The sequence below is a fragment of the Coptis chinensis genome, chromosome 3, assembly GCF_015680905.1.
Source record: "Coptis chinensis isolate HL-2020 chromosome 3, ASM1568090v1, whole genome shotgun sequence".
Taxonomy (NCBI): Eukaryota; Viridiplantae; Streptophyta; class Magnoliopsida; order Ranunculales; family Ranunculaceae; genus Coptis; species Coptis chinensis.
In genome coordinates this window covers 75,056,098-75,074,719 of record NC_141458.1, presented here as the reverse complement: position 1 = coordinate 75,074,719, position 18,622 = coordinate 75,056,098, and the positions used below count along the sequence as shown (strand labels likewise).

The following is an 18,622-nucleotide window of genomic DNA, read 5'->3' as shown; positions in this document are numbered from 1 at the left end:
GCGTTGGTATGTTTGAAGGATTGGTTGCCTAAACTTAATGGTAATTTCCTTCTCTTGAACTTTGTTTAAGAATATATATATATTCAAGAATTACATCATGTCTAACTTTATTTATATCTTAATTCATTTATGCATTAGTACCGATTGTTGGCTTGGATGCTTGACTTGTGATAGAACAACTTTTAGTCTCGACACTATGAAACAAGGTAAGAATAAGACTAGTAAGGTTAATTTATATCTTGTCTACTTTTTTAAGTAATTAGTGATACATATGTTTCTTTATGTTTTCGTGAAGTATTTAATTATTTCTTTTCAAATATAATCTCTAAATGAGTTGGTTGTGATTTTACCTCTATGCAGGTGTTAATGTGTTAATTGATTGGAACCATTTTGGTCTTTTGGATGCGAAAAGTGTTGTATGGGCAGGGACCAGATTTCTATGTTATGTAATAGAGATGATCTCTAGTTTGTAATAGATTTTTATGTTTGTAATAGGTTATGAGGGTATTTTCTTAAGTTAGAAGTATTTTCTTAATTAAGAGGTTGAATTGTTGAAGACTTGAAGTTTGTTTAACAGGAACTGCTATGTTAATGTTAATTTAGTGTTTAATAGGTTGATTTTGATGAATGAATAAAGATGCTGCTGCAGTTTTTAATAGGTTAATTTAGAACATGATTCGATTTGTACGGTGATAAGCCCATCACGAAATCCCGAAAGCCCAAAAGCCCATGTTTAGTGATCGGATCGGATATTATCCGATATCCGAGTCGGATATCGGATATCGGATTCGGACATTATTTTACACATCCGGTCGGATTCGGATTCGGATTCGGATGTTAGTAATAAATTTCGGATTCGGATTCGGATGTAGGCATATCCGAATCCGAAACTATCCGTCTGCAGCCCTAATCCACGTCGAGATTTGTGCCTTCCATCTTACGGTTCTTAGCAAGTGTGCTCAATTTGGAGGAGAGATTGATCTCTCCTTATCATTTGCCATCTTTGTGCATACATGAATAAATCCATGACCCACTGATCAATTGATCAGAACTCTTTCAGCTTGCACATAAATCGTCTAATGGACTATGTGTATCGAAGCGCGCAGGAGCCCAAAACACAAGCATAAATTTTCTTCACTTTCTGGACTGATGTCTTTCCCATTACATTTACTTTTTCTTTGGGTCCTGTATTGGGCGCTAGATTGGGCAGCCTCCAGCCCAAACCCAAACAACAAAGCCCAGTACACCCCCTACCAAATCGCGAAACCAGGAAATCTATTCTAACCGGTCATCTCTCTCGCGCAAAATCTTTCGACAAATTATCGCGAAACCCTAACAAAAAAAACCCAAAATCAGGCCATCTTTCTCGCGCAAAACCCTTCGACAAATTATCGCGAAATCCTAACAAAAAAAACCCAAAATCAATTTTGCTAATTGAAGCAATCCAATCTATAAACAATCGCAAAATTGAACCCTTCACGAAATTGAACCCTTCGACATTTGAAACAATCCACGGATTCATCTATTGTAATTAATTCAGGTTAGTTCTTCTTAATTTTGATTTACTTGTGTTTGAACTGAGTATTAAACTAGTGTTGTTATTTTTAGATGAAGTTTGTGATGAATCTTGTTATATTGGATGAAACTCATTCTAACTGAGTTTATCAATATGCAAGAGTTGTGTTTGCTTGTTTTTGATTTGTGGGAACTAAAGGATTTTTATAAAAGAGATGATAAGTCCAGTGTCAAGCCACTAGCGTCATCGTAGACGACTGGTGCCTTCGATTGGTTATCCTCGCTGCTTCGATTGGTGATATGAAATTTGTGTTTGTTCATGTTTTGCCAAGAACGAGTCATGAGTCTAAAATTTGAAAAATAAAATTATAAATTGTCACACACACAATGTAGATATTTTTTTTTATGTTCTTCCTTACATTTGTTGATTACTTGTTCTGATTAAGGAATGAAAAGGAACTGAATGTTTGGCAAGCTTTTAATGTTTTGAATTTTATTATGATCTTTTGGTATTGGGAATATGGTCCTTGAGCAATGAAGCTAGAGATTCGTCTTTAGAAACACCAAATTCGTGACTCTTGGACACTCTGGGGTTTCTACACTTGTGAAGTCCAATTCGTTTATTGAAGTGGTCCATGGTAATTTGACTCCAATTACAAACTGAAACCACCAATTCAAACTTTATATCACCAGTTGAACTTTCCTAGTGACTATGGAAAGTCAATAATCTGAGATACTAGAGCTAGAGAACAAGAAGGCTGTGACGCTGTGTTTCATGGAGGAGTCTCGAGTGTTTTGAGACTTTTCAAACACTTGCGTGAAGCATTTGATGATGAAGGGAAATGGACACCTGGAGAGTTGAGAAGATCATCACTTCATCAGTCATCACAGTATCAGTGATGCTGCTGGTGTAAGAAACTAAGAATCAGGCCTCTTTACTGGACATACATAATGATGCAATCTTAATTTGTACTTACTGAATTACTAGCCATTGTTTTCACAATATCATATTTACAGTTCTCTAGTGTAGTTATCAATGGTTTTATTAGATCTTATTTTTCCAATACCAAATGCCTCTACGTATTGCACCACATTGGTTGAAATCTTTGTCACAATTCTAACCGAAAAAGAAAGAGACTTATGGCAGGCTCGCTGCATTATTAGAAGCTTTGTGTAGGTTTTCTGTCCTAAGTGATTTCGTATAACTTCGGAAACTGTCTATGTGATTTTTTTTTTTATCATGTGGATTTTGATTCAATTTTTCTTTTCTACTTAGTGTAAACATCAGTTAGCTACGAGGCTTGCTGCATCTGTTGGAGCTTGTGTGGAAGTGAATGTGTCAGATGAGCTCATGAGCAGCTAGCAATACTGCTTTCCAAGCTTTGAAGCCTTAGTCGTAAAAGCTATATTCTGCATTTTTCTGAAAGATAACTACTAACTGAACTAATAATTGAAACTGAATGTTTTAAATTATGAGGCTCATTATTTTAATTCTGACCAATGGACTTCACTCACTCTGTATATTTCTCTCATTTATTGCGTTTATGAATTCTTTAGCATGTGTTTTAAAATGTAATGACTTGTGTTTCACGTGTAGGATTTAAAATGTACATATATTTAACTAAGATTGATCTATACTTGGGTGTCGGCAGAGTAGTTGGTTTCTCTTTAAGGAGAAGTTAAGTAGCAAAAGCCAAGCTTGAGATATTATAAACACTTACCTGTTTTACTACCTCTGCCAGTGTAGAATGTTAGACCCAAAAGCACATATGACAGTATTAGGCTCTGATTATACCCAAATTGATGTTAGCAATGCCATATAACTAGACCCAAAAGCCGAGTGTGTTCTCCTAGGGCATTGTAGTGTTTTTTTTACTGTTTGCCCTTCCTTCAAACTTATTGAATGTATGTTATCAAGGTGGTTTTTTTGGGTGGTTTTCCCTATGCTTGACGAGGGACAAAGTCAAGTTCATTTTGTTGTAGAGAGAGTCTAGTTATTTTATTTGTTGTAGTACTTAATGTACATAAATGACGGTTCATACAGAAACAGTCTTGTATATATATACATTTTCACTATCGTGTAAAAGTTAGGTTATATGTACATATGGTTGTTGGAAGAATGTCATTATTGATTTAGGGTTATAGCGAGGTTTAAGTATATGAACGTTGACCAAACAAAGGAAACTCTGCCCAAAATTCGATAGAATTTGGATAGCGTAGCGCCTCATTCTATTTCTTCATATATACTTGGAGTTATCATTAGCAATCTTATAAGTATATTAGTTTTACGACTGAGATGATCTCTTTTTTCTAATGTTTTTTTTTTTGTAAATTGTTTCTTTAAATATGGTTTATTTAAATATGGTTTACTAATACTTGTTTTATTTTTCTTTGTAGCGATGGGTCATCGATCAAAGAATGTGAAGAATGTAGCGAAAACTACATTCAAGGGTGTGAAGAAATTGTTTGGTGGCGGTTCCTCTAGTGGTGACGCAGTTGGAAGAAAGAGACAAAGGGCAGAGGGCTTAATGACATCAGCGCGTAGAGGGGACCATTTGGAAAAAGAGGTTTTTGAGGTTCCTGAGATTGATTCATCGAATGAAGATAGTGTAGATAGTGATACCAATGTAGGTTTAGATGTAAATATGGACAAATGGAAGAGTATAGTAGAGGAGGAGAGTGAGGAAAGTGAGGAGGATGATGAGGAGGGTGAGGAGGGGGATGAGAAGGAGGATGAGCAGGATGATGATGTGGAAGAATATGTGGTAGAAGACGTACCACCAGTGGAAGAAGCACCTCTAGTATTGGATTTCGTAAGAAAATCCAATGATAATTTGGAGTTTCAAAGAGGTGTGTATGGGGGAGGCCTGTATGAGTCAGAGTTGTTGTATGACTATGCGGTGCATGTCGCTCGCGATGTTTGGAATAGAAGGGTAATATTTTGTTTTTCTTGGGTACTTTGATTTTCTTTTACAAAATCTTTTGTTTCTGTTCATATATATCTAATCGTGCTCGATTGTTTTGGGAGGATGATCGGGCGTTGAAGTGTGTTTTGTACTTAGCGAAGTTATCCTAATGGGATTTCAAGAATGAATGTGAAAGGTCTCCGAGATTTGCCTAACAGTTGAGAAAGACTGGGTTGTTTGATCTTGTGGAAGATTATCATGAGCATATGGATCTACCGTTGATCTCTGCGTTTGTGGAGAGATGACATCCGGAGACCAACACCTTCCATATGCCAGTTGGGGAGATGACTGTGACTTTGGACGATGTTGTCCAAATTTGTGGAGTCCGCTGATTAGAGGAAAAGCGGTCTGGGGACGAAATTTGAACTTACAACAATCGATAAATCTCCTACATATTGCTATGGGGCTCCTTATTGATTTGATTAGGGCGGAGATGGAATCTAGCAGGTTCACTTCAAAAGTAAGGCTAGAATTCATCCGAAAGCATTTTGCGAACAAGGTTCATGATATCCCCATATGTGACGCTGCGGAAAGGTGGTGGAGAAGGCTTCGAAGTTTCTAGGAAGTCCAACCAGTCGAGCTTTTATCTGTTTTTCTTTGGATGTGCCATTTTTACTGACAAGTTTGGGACCGAGGAGTGCTGCCTATATGTTATCGAGGCCGTTGTTGAAATTTAGTGAGATAGAAGAGTATGCATGGGGTGCAACAATTTTGGCGTTTTTGTATAGAGGTCTCAATGCCACATGTGCGAAGGTGAAAGGGATTACGGACTATATATGACTCTTCTACAGGTAAAACTTGAGTATTTTAGAGTTTATTTTTTTTAATGTTAATTTTATTACTCTACCAATAATATGTTAACTATTTGTGTATGTCTAGGCGTGGATCTATGAGTATTTTCCGGTATTCATAGCAGTCCTAAACTTCAACTATACCTCGTCTCAGCCGCGTGCTCATAGACACACCCCAATCACTCCACACTATTACGATACAACGATGATCATAAAGATTATCGGCGATAATTGATGATTTGAATTATTTCAATGTAAGTATTAAGTTCAATGTATGTAAGTATTTAAGTTTAAGTTTAAATATTTAAGTTTGTTTATATTTTTTTTAATAATTGATCATTGGAGTTGTTAATGACACATGCATCTTGTACCTGTAGATCCTCCAATACCAAATTGGAGAACAAGAACTGTGGCAGGACGCGGGTATAAGGTGAACTGGACCAATATTGGGCCATTTTACTAGGAGTCATGGCAAAATCACTTGATCCAACCCTGCAATCGAGGACCTATCTCGTCTTATCCATGGGAGTGTCATCAAAACTACATGACTTGGCATACGAAGAATTCTCATGTAGTTTTGGTGAATCTGGCGTCTTCTTATTCATCCCTTCCCGGAGACAACTGCTTAACCGCTCACCGATTATATTGTGATTTTTAATTGAAGTTTCTATAAGCGTGATTTTTGCATTCGATTGGTAACTTATCTTGATTTTCCTTTTTTTGAATGAGAATGACATCATTGATGAAAACCGGTCGTTTGCTGAGAGAGGTCCGCGAATTGGTTGGGAATGATATGTCGAGGAGGAAGCAAGGTCCTCTTCGAAGCAGGCATAACTTGACTAGGTGCAAGTACATTGGTGGACGTTATAGTTCATGATTTGTTTCAGTTTAGGGTTTATAACTTTGTAATTTGTTTGATGGATGGATTATTTGAAACTTTGTTAAGTTTGTTTCAGTTTTAGTTTGATGGATGTAATTTGTTTCAGTTGAGGGTTTGTAACTTTGTTAACTTCGAATTGATGGATTATTTGATTTGGAACGAATGGATGAATATGATGTTTGAATGGATGTTTGATGTTTGAATGGATGAATATGATGTTTGATGTTTGAATGATGATTAAGTGGAATTTGATGAATATGAAAGTGTTGTAAAAATGAAATGAACTTTCAAATTTTTTTGTCCAAACGACCCAGCCGCATCGTTTGGTATTAAGGCCAAACGACCTCGTCAGATCGTTTTCCTTTAAGCCCAAACGACCCAGCCGCATCGTTTGGTATAAAAGCCAAACGACTTGACCATGTCGTTTCAGTCATTATTGACAACATACGAACATTATTTCAAATCACTTGATTGCCGTTCGAATCAACTAGTCGATCACTCGATTGCCATTCGAATCAACTTAGTCGATCTCTCGATTTCTAAATCACTCGATTGCCATCCGAATCAACTTAGTCGATCACTTGATTTCCAAATCAAATCAAATAAAAACCCTAACATTTTTTCCAAATAACATAAAAATCAAATCAAATTACACTTGTTCTAAATTACATCAAAATATCACTTAGTCGATCGCTCAATTTCCAAATCACTCAATTGCCGTCCGAATCAACTTAGTCGATCACTCGATTTCCAAATCAAATCAAATAAAAGCCCTAACATTATTTCCAAATAACATAAAATAAAATCAAATTACACTTGTTCCAAATTACATCAAAATATCATATTGACAACATACAAACAACTTAGTCGATAACATGTACTGTTCGGTCTTCAACGGGCTCGATTTTCCATATTAAATTGGAAATGTTCAATGCCATAAATTACAATTGCCTTGCTGTCAATGCCAAATTCCAACTTTCAGTAATATCATATCGAGCTCTAAGCCATTGGTGCATTACTGAAGGAACCGGACAATCTTCAACAAGTTCAACATTGACAAAATGATTTCCACCAACATGTGCGCTACCCAACACTTGGGTCACTCTTTCAAAATTTGCTTGGGTTCTCAACGGCATGATAAGGAAGCACTGACGAGCTCCTAAATGCAGGAGGACAACATTAAATCTTAAAGCAAATAGGTATCCAGCAAAGGGCATGCTCATCCATTTATTTAAGGGTGCGTAACCTTCTTCATGTAGGATTTCCTTCATCGTATAAACAACCTCACTTTGACTGTATAAAGTACAATAAAAGGGGAGGTTGTTAATAAGCTCTTAGTATAAGTCATTTCTCATCTGTGGCCAATCTTCTTGACTTCTTCCAAATGCAATGCAGAAAGCTCTATAACCGTAGTTGCCATCGCCAATAGGGTCATGAACTCTAACAATATATTTATGCATTTCTTCGGGAATATCCAACCCGTAATCCTTAGGACCCCTCGTCTTTCCAAAGTCTAACCCATCTCTCACATTTCGTGGTGTGGTGTTTTGGAGAAGGCTTATTTCGGTGGTGTGGTTGTTTTGGTGTTTTGGAAAGGCTTATTTCTTTGGTGTGGTTGTTGTTTTGGTGTTTTGGAGAAGGCTTATTTCTTTGTGTGGTGTGGGTGTTTTGGGTTGGTATTTTTGGAGAAGGCTTCTTTCTTAGTGTGGTGTAGGTGTTTTGGGTTGGCGTAGTATTTGGTTGTGACGAGACCCACTCCTCATGACCACGTTGAGAATGTTCAAAATGAGATGGATCTCGCTTTGAAGAGTTCTCATCCTCAGTTGGAAGCTTTCTGCTGCAGCTACCTTTCGGGTGACCTTTGGTTTTTGCTTCCTCACGAGGCGGTACTAGCCATGTACTTTATAGTACGACAATCTCCATAAGCTTCCTAATTATAGCCCTTTGCTCTTCTTCAGAAACCATTGCAAACTTATTCATGAACAAGTCCATCGAAGGTGTAACATCGGGACCAACATCCACTAACACATTGGGAGAAGCAGACAATGTTTTCCGAAAGGGGTCGATAGCAGTCAAAGGGATGGACCGCTCTTGCTCTTCAAACTCAATTATTTCATGAGCACATGGTAGTCCATGGCTCGTGCGCAAATAACACCAACACCTGATCTCTCCATCTTTAACACGCTTTACGCGGGTATCTATTTATTCAAATAGCAAGTCCAAACACTTGCGTGAGACAAGGCCTCTGAGTTCATGAAACAAAGGAATCCGGTGGTGGTGCTGAGTTACAATCATACTTCTCTCGAAGGTAGCTATAATCTCGGACATCTTGATCTCTAGAATCGGGTGGATTAAGCTAAACATACTCAAAAAATCATGACAGTTTGCATTTCCTTGTACACGCTTCACCTGAGCATGAGACCCTTCAACTCTATTGGTCGTTGTACTCCCAAAGTGAATGTGTTGGTCAGTCTAACAACATATGAATCAATCCCTATGAGGAAACCAAGTCTCTCTCAAATAACTAACAAAATTGGAGTACTCAACCCTGTAATATTTTTCCAAAGCATCCCATCTACGTTGGAAAATAACCTTTGTCTTCGATTTGACTACAGTGTTCCACGAGAACTGAGCCTTCTCTACAAGTTCTGTAGTTGGAAAAATACCGTAACATTTTGAAAGGACGCACGTAGCGATATGCCATCTACATAGATGCTTGTGTGTGTTATGGAAAACTTTGTCAGCGACACTCATGAGGGCCAAGTCCCTGTTAGACACAATCACGGATGGGCATATGTCACCAAGCAAGTCACTAAAATAATGCAGGGCCCACTCATAGTCGATTTGTTGTTTTCAGATCAGGCGCAAAGACGACACGGTGAAAGACTTTCATGTTGAACTCACCCTAACAAAGCATTTAAAGGTCACCGACACCGTTAGTTTTGTAGGTAGCGTCTAACATGAAAACTGTTGAAAAGTCGAAGCCAACTTAACATCTTCCGGATGGGCCCATAACAACCCGTTATCTCCTCGGTATTCTCATCCTGTCTCAACTCCTCAAAATAATGTTCTTTTGCTAACAACTCACGCAATCTCTGCAATTGTGTGAGATCGTTCATATCCAATTTCCTCACCTTCTGCCTTGTAGTGTAGACTTGGGATATACTAGATATGTTATCATGATACTTATTCTTGATGGAATCCAAAATTTGTTTAGGCTTTATTCCACACTTACTCATCTCTGACAAGTACTCGAACACTGGAACGGTCAGACAAGTAGCAAATGCATGTCCTTCAAGGGTCTTCGCCAATACATGGTTGTTAATACTATTTCAAACTTCTATTTTCCAACTATCGACAATGTCGCGTTGGAAAATACCTTTTAACTTAAATGGACATCTCGATTTCTTGGTTCCCGACCTTCTCTTATTAGCCCTCCCTTCGTCTTCCTTCTTGTGTGACCGATATACACCCGAGCACTCGCAAGCCAAATTCAATCTTGCTACTCGGTTTCCCTTGGCACACTCTGACTTTTCAATGACCACAATAACATTAACTTGTATTCCTCTAGTGGTTGCCCAACCGATTGCCTCGCTACGTGTATGAAAGACCTAAACACATAAAAAACAACAACTATTATTATTAATACACTAATAAAATTACATTTAGAAAATTTAAAAAAAAAATGAAATCAATGCCTACTCAATCATACCTCTTCCGTAGTAAAAATTTATGTTGTATCACTTAAAATCGGTTGACAATCCACATCATTCGAGTTTGTAGAGGATCGGTTCCCAGATAGCAGCAAAAAATTTTATATATAGAAGAATAAAACAAGAGTCTCAAACAATTTGCATTTTGTTTCAAAGTCACAAAAAAAAATAAACTTTTAACTAAATTTAGTCCAAACAACCCAGCTATGTAGTTTCATATAGGGTCCAAACGACCTAGCCATGTAGTTCTATAGTGACCCCAAACGACCCGGCCATGTAGTTCTATAGTGTCCCCAAACGACCCGGCCATGTAGTTCTGTAGTGTCTCCGAACGACGCGGCCATGTAGTTCTGTAGTGTCCCCAAACGACCCAGCCATGTTGTTCTATAGTGTTCCCAAACGACCCAGCCATGTCGTTTGGGCTCGGGTTTTGCATTCATTCAAGTGTTTTGCATCCATTCATTCATTCAATTAATCAAGTGTTTTGTATTCATTTTAATCAAGTGTTGTTACCTCATTATTTAGGTTTGCACTTTGTCGTCGATGATTTCTCGGCATCTCATTTGCTCGACTAGTCGCATCTTCAAATTATTCACCTCGACCTTCAACATTTTGTTCCATTTCTTCACTTTCAACATATCTTCTATTTTTTCCTTCTCTAATTTGTTGTTGCACCTCAAATATTACCTCAAATGCTTCTTCTTCATCTTCATATTCCATTTAGAGAAACTTGAGTATTATAATATGTAGAGAAACTTGAGTATTCTATGTAAGGAGTAAGAATTTTGATGAAAAAAATGAGCAAGGAGGAGTAATAAGTATTCTATATATATTTGAAATTTTGATATATTTCGAATAATTAAGTGAAATATGTTTGTAAACCCTAAACTCTAACCCCCCCCCCAAAACTAGTTTATTATTCACAATTGAATAAAAAAAAAATGGAAAATAACAAATTTAGATATAAAACAAATTATTATTTTAGATTTGGATAATTGAGTGAAATATGTTTGAAATTAATTTTTTTTTTATGTTGGTACGAAATTTGTAAACCCTAAACCCAAACCCCCAAACTAGTTTATGATTCAAAATTTGAAAAAAAAAAAAAAAATAAAAAGTTTAGAATAAAAAAAAATTTTATTTTGAATAATTAAGTAAAATATGTTGATACGAAATTTGTAAACCCTTAATCCTAAACCCTAAACCCCCAACCTAGTTTATGATTCACAATTTTAAAAATAAAATAAAAAATAACAAGTGTAGATATAAAACAAATTATTATTTCAAATAATTAAGTGAAATATGTTGGTACGAAATTTCTAAACCCTAAACCCTGAACCCTGAACTCTGAACCGAACCCTGAACTCCAAACCCCAAACTAGTTTATGATTCACAATTGAAAATAATAATAATAATAACACGTTTAGATATAAAACAAATTATTATTTTAGATTTTAGCATGTTTGATTACATGTTTTAACTTGGTTATAAAGATAGGTGACTATGTCATAACAGATAAAGAGTGCAGAGTGCGTGTTGTGTTGGTGTAATTGTGTTGTTTCTAACCCAATTTTTTAAATTGGATTTCAATTTTCCTAATTCAATTGGAATGTGTTGATAATTGATCATTACTAATTCAATTTTGCACATAATTGTTTAAATAAATTATTATACACTTATGATCGATTAATTATTTGTATTATAAGAAAAGTATAAGAAAAGTGTTAGTGTTTATATATAAGAAAAGTGTAATTGGTGTTTATGTTCAAACGACTCCACCATATCGCCCCATATAAGTCCTAAACGACCCATTTGTATGTGATACCAAATGATTAGCCAAATCTAAAATGCACCCACAAACGATATGGCCACGTCGTTTGAGTGTACCATATCGTTTGAGTGTTACATAAACTAACACTCAATATACTCAAACGATATGGCCAAGTCGTTTGAGTAATGACTTGGCCATGTAGTTTGAGTAACCTCAAACGACGTGACCATATCGTTTGAGTGTATACTCAAACGATTTGGCCAAGTCGTTAAGTGTATACTTAAACGATATGGTCACGTCGTTTGAGTGTAAATAGAAACGGCCCGGAAGGTTCGTATTGGCGATACCGGTTGAATTGGTTGCTGGGCCTGGACTTTAATGGCAAACTTGTAATATGACAAATTTATAATTTATATTTTTTTTTTAGGGTTGCCCAATCCAATTTGATGAGTGTCCTATGAAATTGCTTTTTCTTTTCGTGAAGAGAGTTGGGGCATACCTAAATTTGACACGTAGTATTAGTGCTAACTCATGATCATAAAATGCACGTGAAATATTAGATTACGCTACTTTTTTTTTCTAGATATCACCTCGCCATATAAATGGCTCTCACCAAAAACCAGATTACTCTCTAATCCAGTAATCTTTAACCATGCCAACCAGTCTTCTATTAACAATGAAATGAAGAGTGCACAGTTCTTCAATTTCAGTAACTACATTTGATGGGGTAAAATTAATCTTGGGATTAGGAAATTTTTTGTGAAAGTGTTTTCAAAAATAGTTAGTATAAATTTTCAAGTGTCCATATATATACTTTAAGTGCTGAACAAAGTCACAAAGTATCGTGAAGAGCTAGAAAAACTCAAAAAAGGGTAGTGTACGTGACTTGCGAGAAAAAACTTACATACGTGGGTAGAGCTCAATCTTGTTTTCCAACATGATGGTCCTCAAAAGTTTGTCACCACTAATTGCTGAAGCTTTATCTATTGGATAACTTCCATCTCCACCTGCTTTTGGCTACACTCAACAATCACAATTATATTTGAACTATAATGAGAACGAAAAAACTGAATATATAACAACTGAAAATGTTGCATGAACATAAACTTATATACCCCAATGAACTCGAGCTCAATTTCGGGCTTTTCTGGTATGGACGGTGAAGTTTCACTAGTGCTTGCAGCAAGAGAAACTGTTACTGGTTTTGTCTTTGAGGAAAGAAATGAGAGTGATCTACTTCTGTACTCTTGATGGGTGGCTGAGATATCTGGCATTTGAAGTGGTAGAGAGACCAGTTGCATGCTAGCAGCCATATCTCTTTTCAATATTCTTTCTTCTCTTCTCCACTTTTTGTACAAAATGTAGACTACTGACTAGTGAGTACGACTAAGTAACTAACTACCATATCGTCAGCGGGGAACTTAGGGAAGCCAGTGCCCAACACACTCAACAGGCAACAAGTGTCAAAGATGTTTTACTGAATATTTCTGATGATTTTATTGATATAAAACAGTAGGTAATATATACAAGAATACAGAAGATCTCTTAGATCCACATATCTAGGAGAAGATAATACTCTTTTTCCAAACAAGGTTTCCACCTACAAAAGATTACAAGATACTTGTTAATCCTAACTAAGGTAACAAATATTCCAACACCCTCCCTCAAGTTGACGGGTGGATATCACACATGCCCAACTTGACAAGAAAGTCAATAAATGCTTTGCTAGCCACTGCTTTATGCCCAACTTGACAAGAAAGTCAATAAATGCTTTGCTAGCCACTGCTTTAGTAAGGACATCTACTAGTTAGTCTTCAGACTTTACAAATGGAAAAGTAATAATTTCAGCTTCGAGTTTCTCTTTGATAAAATGTCTATCAATCTCCACATGCTTCGTCCGATCATGTTGAACATGATTATGAGCTATCTCTATTGCTGACGTATTGTCACAATACAGATTTATTTCCACTTTTGGTTTAACACCCAAGTCCGTCAACAAGTTTCTCAACCACAGCAACTCATATACCCAATATGTCATACCTCTATATTCAGCTTCACTTGATCTTGATACTACTAGCTGTTTTTTACTCCTCCAAATCACAAGGTTTCCACCTACAAAAGTGAAGTATCCTGAGGTAGACCTTCTGTTGTCAGCTGAACCTGCCCAATCTGCATCAGTGTAGCCTTTTACTTTTAGGTGATCATGTTTCGAGAACAATAAGCTTTTACCCGGAGCAAATTTCAAATATCTCAATATGCGCTCTACAACATCCATATGAGGTTTACGTGGGTCATGCATGAATTGACTCACAACACTAACTGCATACGCAATATCTGGCCTGGTATGCGATAAATAGATCAGTTTCTATAACAACCCTAATTTTTAAACAACATAGATTACATTATTTGAATTGAAAATAATTATTATATTATGAAGTCTAGTTTCTTCTATAATTTGTTTGGTTGTTGTTGATTTTTCAAAATTATTTTTACTTGAATTGTTTGTTCGAACTTGTGTGGGTATTTTAGAATCATTGTTGGGCTTGAAAACATTGTTAAAATGTACCCATTGATATATATATGGACCTTGGGTGTTTTTAGACCATTTGAGGGTAATAGGTTAACTTAAACAAACTTAAAACATTGAATAAACAAGACCTGCGAATTTCCTCTGTAAAAATCTAATTATTCAAAAACAAAATCCTAGCCTCCATTAAAAATAATGTTTTTGATTGAAAGAAATAAAAAGAATGGGAAGAAAAAGAAAAGGGATTGGAGAAAAGGAAGCATATATGGATATTCTTTTGCAAATTCAATTTTGAGTGAGTAGTCTAAACCTTATTTTCATATAATTGATTTATTACTATGGTTTAAATTAGTTGCGTATTTAATTCTCTATAATGATATAGAACTTTGAGATCGAAATTATTTGTTTAATCAGAGACTTTCAGTATATTGAGACTGGCACCAAAAGTTTAGCTTTGATATATAGGTGTTGTTGTGTTAAGGAGTACTTGTATATGGTAGTGAGTAAACCATGTGTTTATTGATTGATTGGTAGTATTATATAGGCCTGCAACTATTTTGAATGATGTTAAGTCATTGGATTCATGTTATAGGGTTTTGATTTTCAGAATTTCAGAACTGTTCTTAGTAATTTAAGCATAGAAAATTCGTTTTTGATCTTTTTGATATGAATCCAACGCCTGTATACTGTAGACACACATATCTACAACTTTTGTGTTTTGTAAAATTTCATATCTAGTCTTTTTGCATACTGAAATTTAAGTTGAAGTCTGACGCAGAAACTGGGACTGAAACTGAGCAGTTTGCAGTAATAAAATCATATAAAATAAAATATTTACTCTTTTGTATTGATTCCAAAACCATTAGAATCTAGACTTACAGAGGTACAACCTCATACTTTGACCCAAGTTCATACTCGTGTTGAAGATTATGAAAACTGACTTCAATATATGATAACTGTTTGTGCACATATTCTGGATATGTTGCATTGTAGGAAGTGTATAGGACACTATACTTTGTAGATTTGTGGGAAACGAAAACCTAATGAAACCTAAGAGAGTCGTTTATCCGATGCAGTAAGCCTCACTTAATTTGGATGAGTGAAGAAAAAGATATGACCTCGACAATTCTATGCATTAGAAAACAATTTTCTGCATAGGGTTTGATCACAAATTGCATAAAGCTAGGGGGAGAGTTAGAGTTTTTGTAAAACATGAAAATGTGAGTTTTATAAGTCTTCTTTCTAACTCAATTGGCCTCGTCATATTCGAGGTCTGTGGTGGTAGATATAATGCCTGGAAGTTTGGTTGATAGAAAATAGTGCGTCAGAAATCAGGCCACAAGACCGCGTGTTCAAGTCCAGTTTTAAAATAGTTAGGTTGAGAGTTAGTATTTTTATAAAACATAAAAGAGTAAGATCTAAAAGTTTGATTTCTATTACAATTGGCCTCATTGCATTTCGAGGCCCGTGGAATTAATTATGGTGTTTGGAAGTTTGACTGGCAGAAAACAGTGCGACAGAAATCAGTTTCTGTGCACTGTCTTCAAGCTTAGTTATCAAACATTTAGAATGAGATTGGGTATTTTTGTAAAACATTAAAAAGTAAGTTATGTGTGTCAGCTTTTCAACACAAAAAGCCTCGATGTGTTTGGATACCTGTGGAAAGAGTTGTGTCATTCGGAAGATAGTCCGTCAGAAATTTAGTTTGCTGAATATTAGGATTTTTTCGTTTTCAACCTAGTTTTTTTTTTAGATGGGATGAGGTTGGGACTTCAAGTTATACATGAAAAAGTGTGTCTACATACCCTTGTTTCTAAATAATTAAGTTACATGTCATTTGGATGAATATAGGAAAAACTATAGCACTGACTATGTGGCTGATAAAAACTACGAAGGCTTGATTCCAATATTGAAAGATTTGGATACGTAGGCAGCTTTGAGCAAAAGAGCAGCCACTACACTACACTATACTATATTATATATTAGTTATTAGTTATTAGTTATTAGTTATTATGATAACTATATATGTACAATGTTAGTACTTAATTGTGTACGTGATTGTGGTTGTTTAAAATGTATTCCTGAGACATTTAACAAATGCATTATTTCTTATTGAACTTTTTTATATCTAAGATGTATATAATTGATAATGAGGTGAGTTGATTAGTTATTGTGTTTGGAATCTTTAGTAATGAATTATTGTTTGAGACGATATTTGTTTTGTAATGAAAATATTATAATAACTGAGAACTCTTGAGTGTTAAAATCCGGTGTAAAAGTGTTCGGTGAAAATTTAATGTGTCGCCCACATCTTTAGATCTCTTCAAGCCTCTTTAATGAAAAAAAATGAAATGTTTATGACTAATGATATCATGTTAAAAGCTGCCTTAGAGAGGAACTAAGGCATTCGCCTTACGGGTTGGCTGTATTCCTTGAATGTATAGGAATGTAGGTGGGTATTCCTTGAATGTGGTGGAAATGACGCAAGGTATTCATTGAATGTGCCAAGAATGATCTGTTAGTGTTATGATGGGTATTCCTTGAATGTGGTGGGAATAACCCAAGATATTCATTGAATGTGCCATGAATGACCTGTTAGTATTATGATGGATATTCCTTGAATGTGGCAGGAATGACCTAAGGTATTCATTGAATGTGACATGAATGACCTGATATTTTGTTATGCTCAAAAGAGGTTTTGTGATTGTGTGTATGGGAAGCCCAGAGATGGCTGTGACTCACAAGTTACGAGTTTACAAGATGAAAATATGTTTCCTGGAGGCGATATCCCCGCTTGGGACATATGTCTTGTAGTGGTACTCGGTGTGAGTAGGGCACACGGATATGTGTGATTTGGCAAATGTGTGTAGTGCAAATCGTGGAGTAGAACTAAAGGTTGGGCTGTGTCTTTTAATAAAGGAGTCAACGAGATAATTAATAAGCAAAGTAAAATATTGATTTTACGTGTGATGGAGTTATTGCATATGAATATTTATATATTATGATATATATGATTTCTTATGAGAAATGTTTATGTGGTTTGTGTGAGTTGATACTCACGAGGGATAAATGTACTCCCTGGTTGTGATTCTTTTCATTATCATAAATAGACGAGTGGTTTAAAAAAAAAATATTGGCTTTATGTATGAGCAAGTTATTGGATATGATTGGTTATGTATTATGATATGATACATATGATTTCTTACGAAAGAATGTAAATATTGTTAACGTGATATAATTGATACGGTGGGGTGATATATTATGTCAAATTGTATATTCTCGTGGTTAGGGTGAGAGAAGTAGATGTACGAATTAAATGTTTAGGTTTGGGAAACCTAACTTTGTTTTGCAGGAGGGTAAGACTTAATGATATTTTGTGCAGGGACGTTGTCCTACCCTTATACAGCAATGGATATCAGTAAGATTTAATTCAATTACTAAGTTAATATAATGGATGACTTGCTTGGGAAGAAACTATGCCGGTTGAAATGACGGAACTACATGTCTTCCAAGCTGAGAATGGTTAAGTTATGGGTAGATATAAAGTGTTGTTTGAATAATTAAAGTATGAAACTATTTTATATTTTTAGTTTTACTCATACCAGCAAATTCAATTTGCTGACCCTTGTTTGCTTTGTTTTGCAACGTGGGTGTGTTCTTGGAAACATAGATGGTGGAATGCAGCGGATGAAGACTCTTGATTGGGATTCGATCTTGGAGTCTTATTGGTATAAGTTTTATGAAGTATAAAGTCTTGATTTGAAACAAATATAATAGAGTGGTTTAGTAAATTCTTGAATTTGTACATTAAGAGTTGTTCGTTTGGTTTTAATTTGATCTCATATTTTAATATCATGGTTGATAATGGGTTATTAGGATTTTGTTTCATCCTGGATTTTCAAAAGATGGAATAGGGTGTGGATAATTCTCTATTTTTAATTTTCTGGAAATTTGGAGTGTGACAGTTTCCCTACAAGCTTCTGATATCTCCCCTTATCGGTTAGAGTTGCATTCAAACACAGAAACAGCTTGTGGTTCTGCTCAATGGGAGTATCAACTGGCTTACATCCGAGCATTCCCGTCTCAGATAATAAATCAAAAATGTATTTCCGCTGGGATAAGAAAATACCATTCTTTGATTGGGCTACCTCAATCCCAAGGAAATATTTAAGGTCTCCGAGCTGTTTCATTTCAAATTCAGAAGCCAGATACTGTTATAAGCTAGAAATCTCCTCATGATCATCACCTGTCACCAACATATCATCAACATAGGTAATCAAAGCAGTGATTTTACCTCTTCTGTGTTTTAAAAACAAAGTGTGATCCGAGTTGCTTTGTTTGTAGTCGAACTTCTTCATAGACTTGGTGAACCTGCCAAACCAAGCTCTTGGGGACTGTTTTAACCCATACAATGCTTTTTTTAGTTTATAGACCATTGTTGTATCTGAGTATTCTGGTA

General features: G+C 35.7%; 1 protein-coding gene and 2 long non-coding RNA genes across 5 annotated transcripts; all 3 read left to right on the top strand.

Moving 5' to 3' along the window:
- On the top strand, positions 1 to 387 carry LOC147510799 (uncharacterized). Its single transcript, XR_015216885.1, has 3 exons — positions 1 to 40; positions 139 to 206; positions 361 to 387. It is a non-coding gene; the product is annotated as an uncharacterized LOC147510799 (long non-coding RNA).
- A 528-nt stretch (positions 388 to 915) lies between these two features.
- On the top strand, positions 916 to 4,514 carry LOC147510798 (uncharacterized). 3 transcript variants are annotated; one of them, XM_086602641.1, is made up of 3 exons: positions 916 to 1,540; positions 2,792 to 2,911; positions 3,913 to 4,514. In XM_086602641.1, the coding sequence occupies exon 3, from the start codon at positions 3,915 to 3,917 to the stop codon at positions 4,476 to 4,478; it is 564 nt and encodes a 187-aa protein (XP_086458767.1). In that variant the 5' UTR covers positions 916 to 1,540; positions 2,792 to 2,911; positions 3,913 to 3,914; the 3' UTR covers positions 4,479 to 4,514. The 3 variants fall into 3 exon arrangements, with proteins under 3 accessions (XP_086458767.1, XP_086458768.1, XP_086458766.1); XM_086602642.1 differs by having other exon boundaries at positions 2,804 to 4,514; XM_086602640.1 differs by having other exon boundaries at positions 2,792 to 4,514.
- A 29-nt stretch (positions 4,515 to 4,543) lies between these two features.
- Positions 4,544 to 6,340, top strand: LOC147510797 (uncharacterized). Its single transcript, XR_015219018.1, has 3 exons — positions 4,544 to 5,272; positions 5,361 to 5,526; positions 5,650 to 6,340. It is a non-coding gene; the product is annotated as an uncharacterized LOC147510797 (long non-coding RNA).
- Positions 6,341 to 18,622: the final 12,282 nt, after the last annotated feature.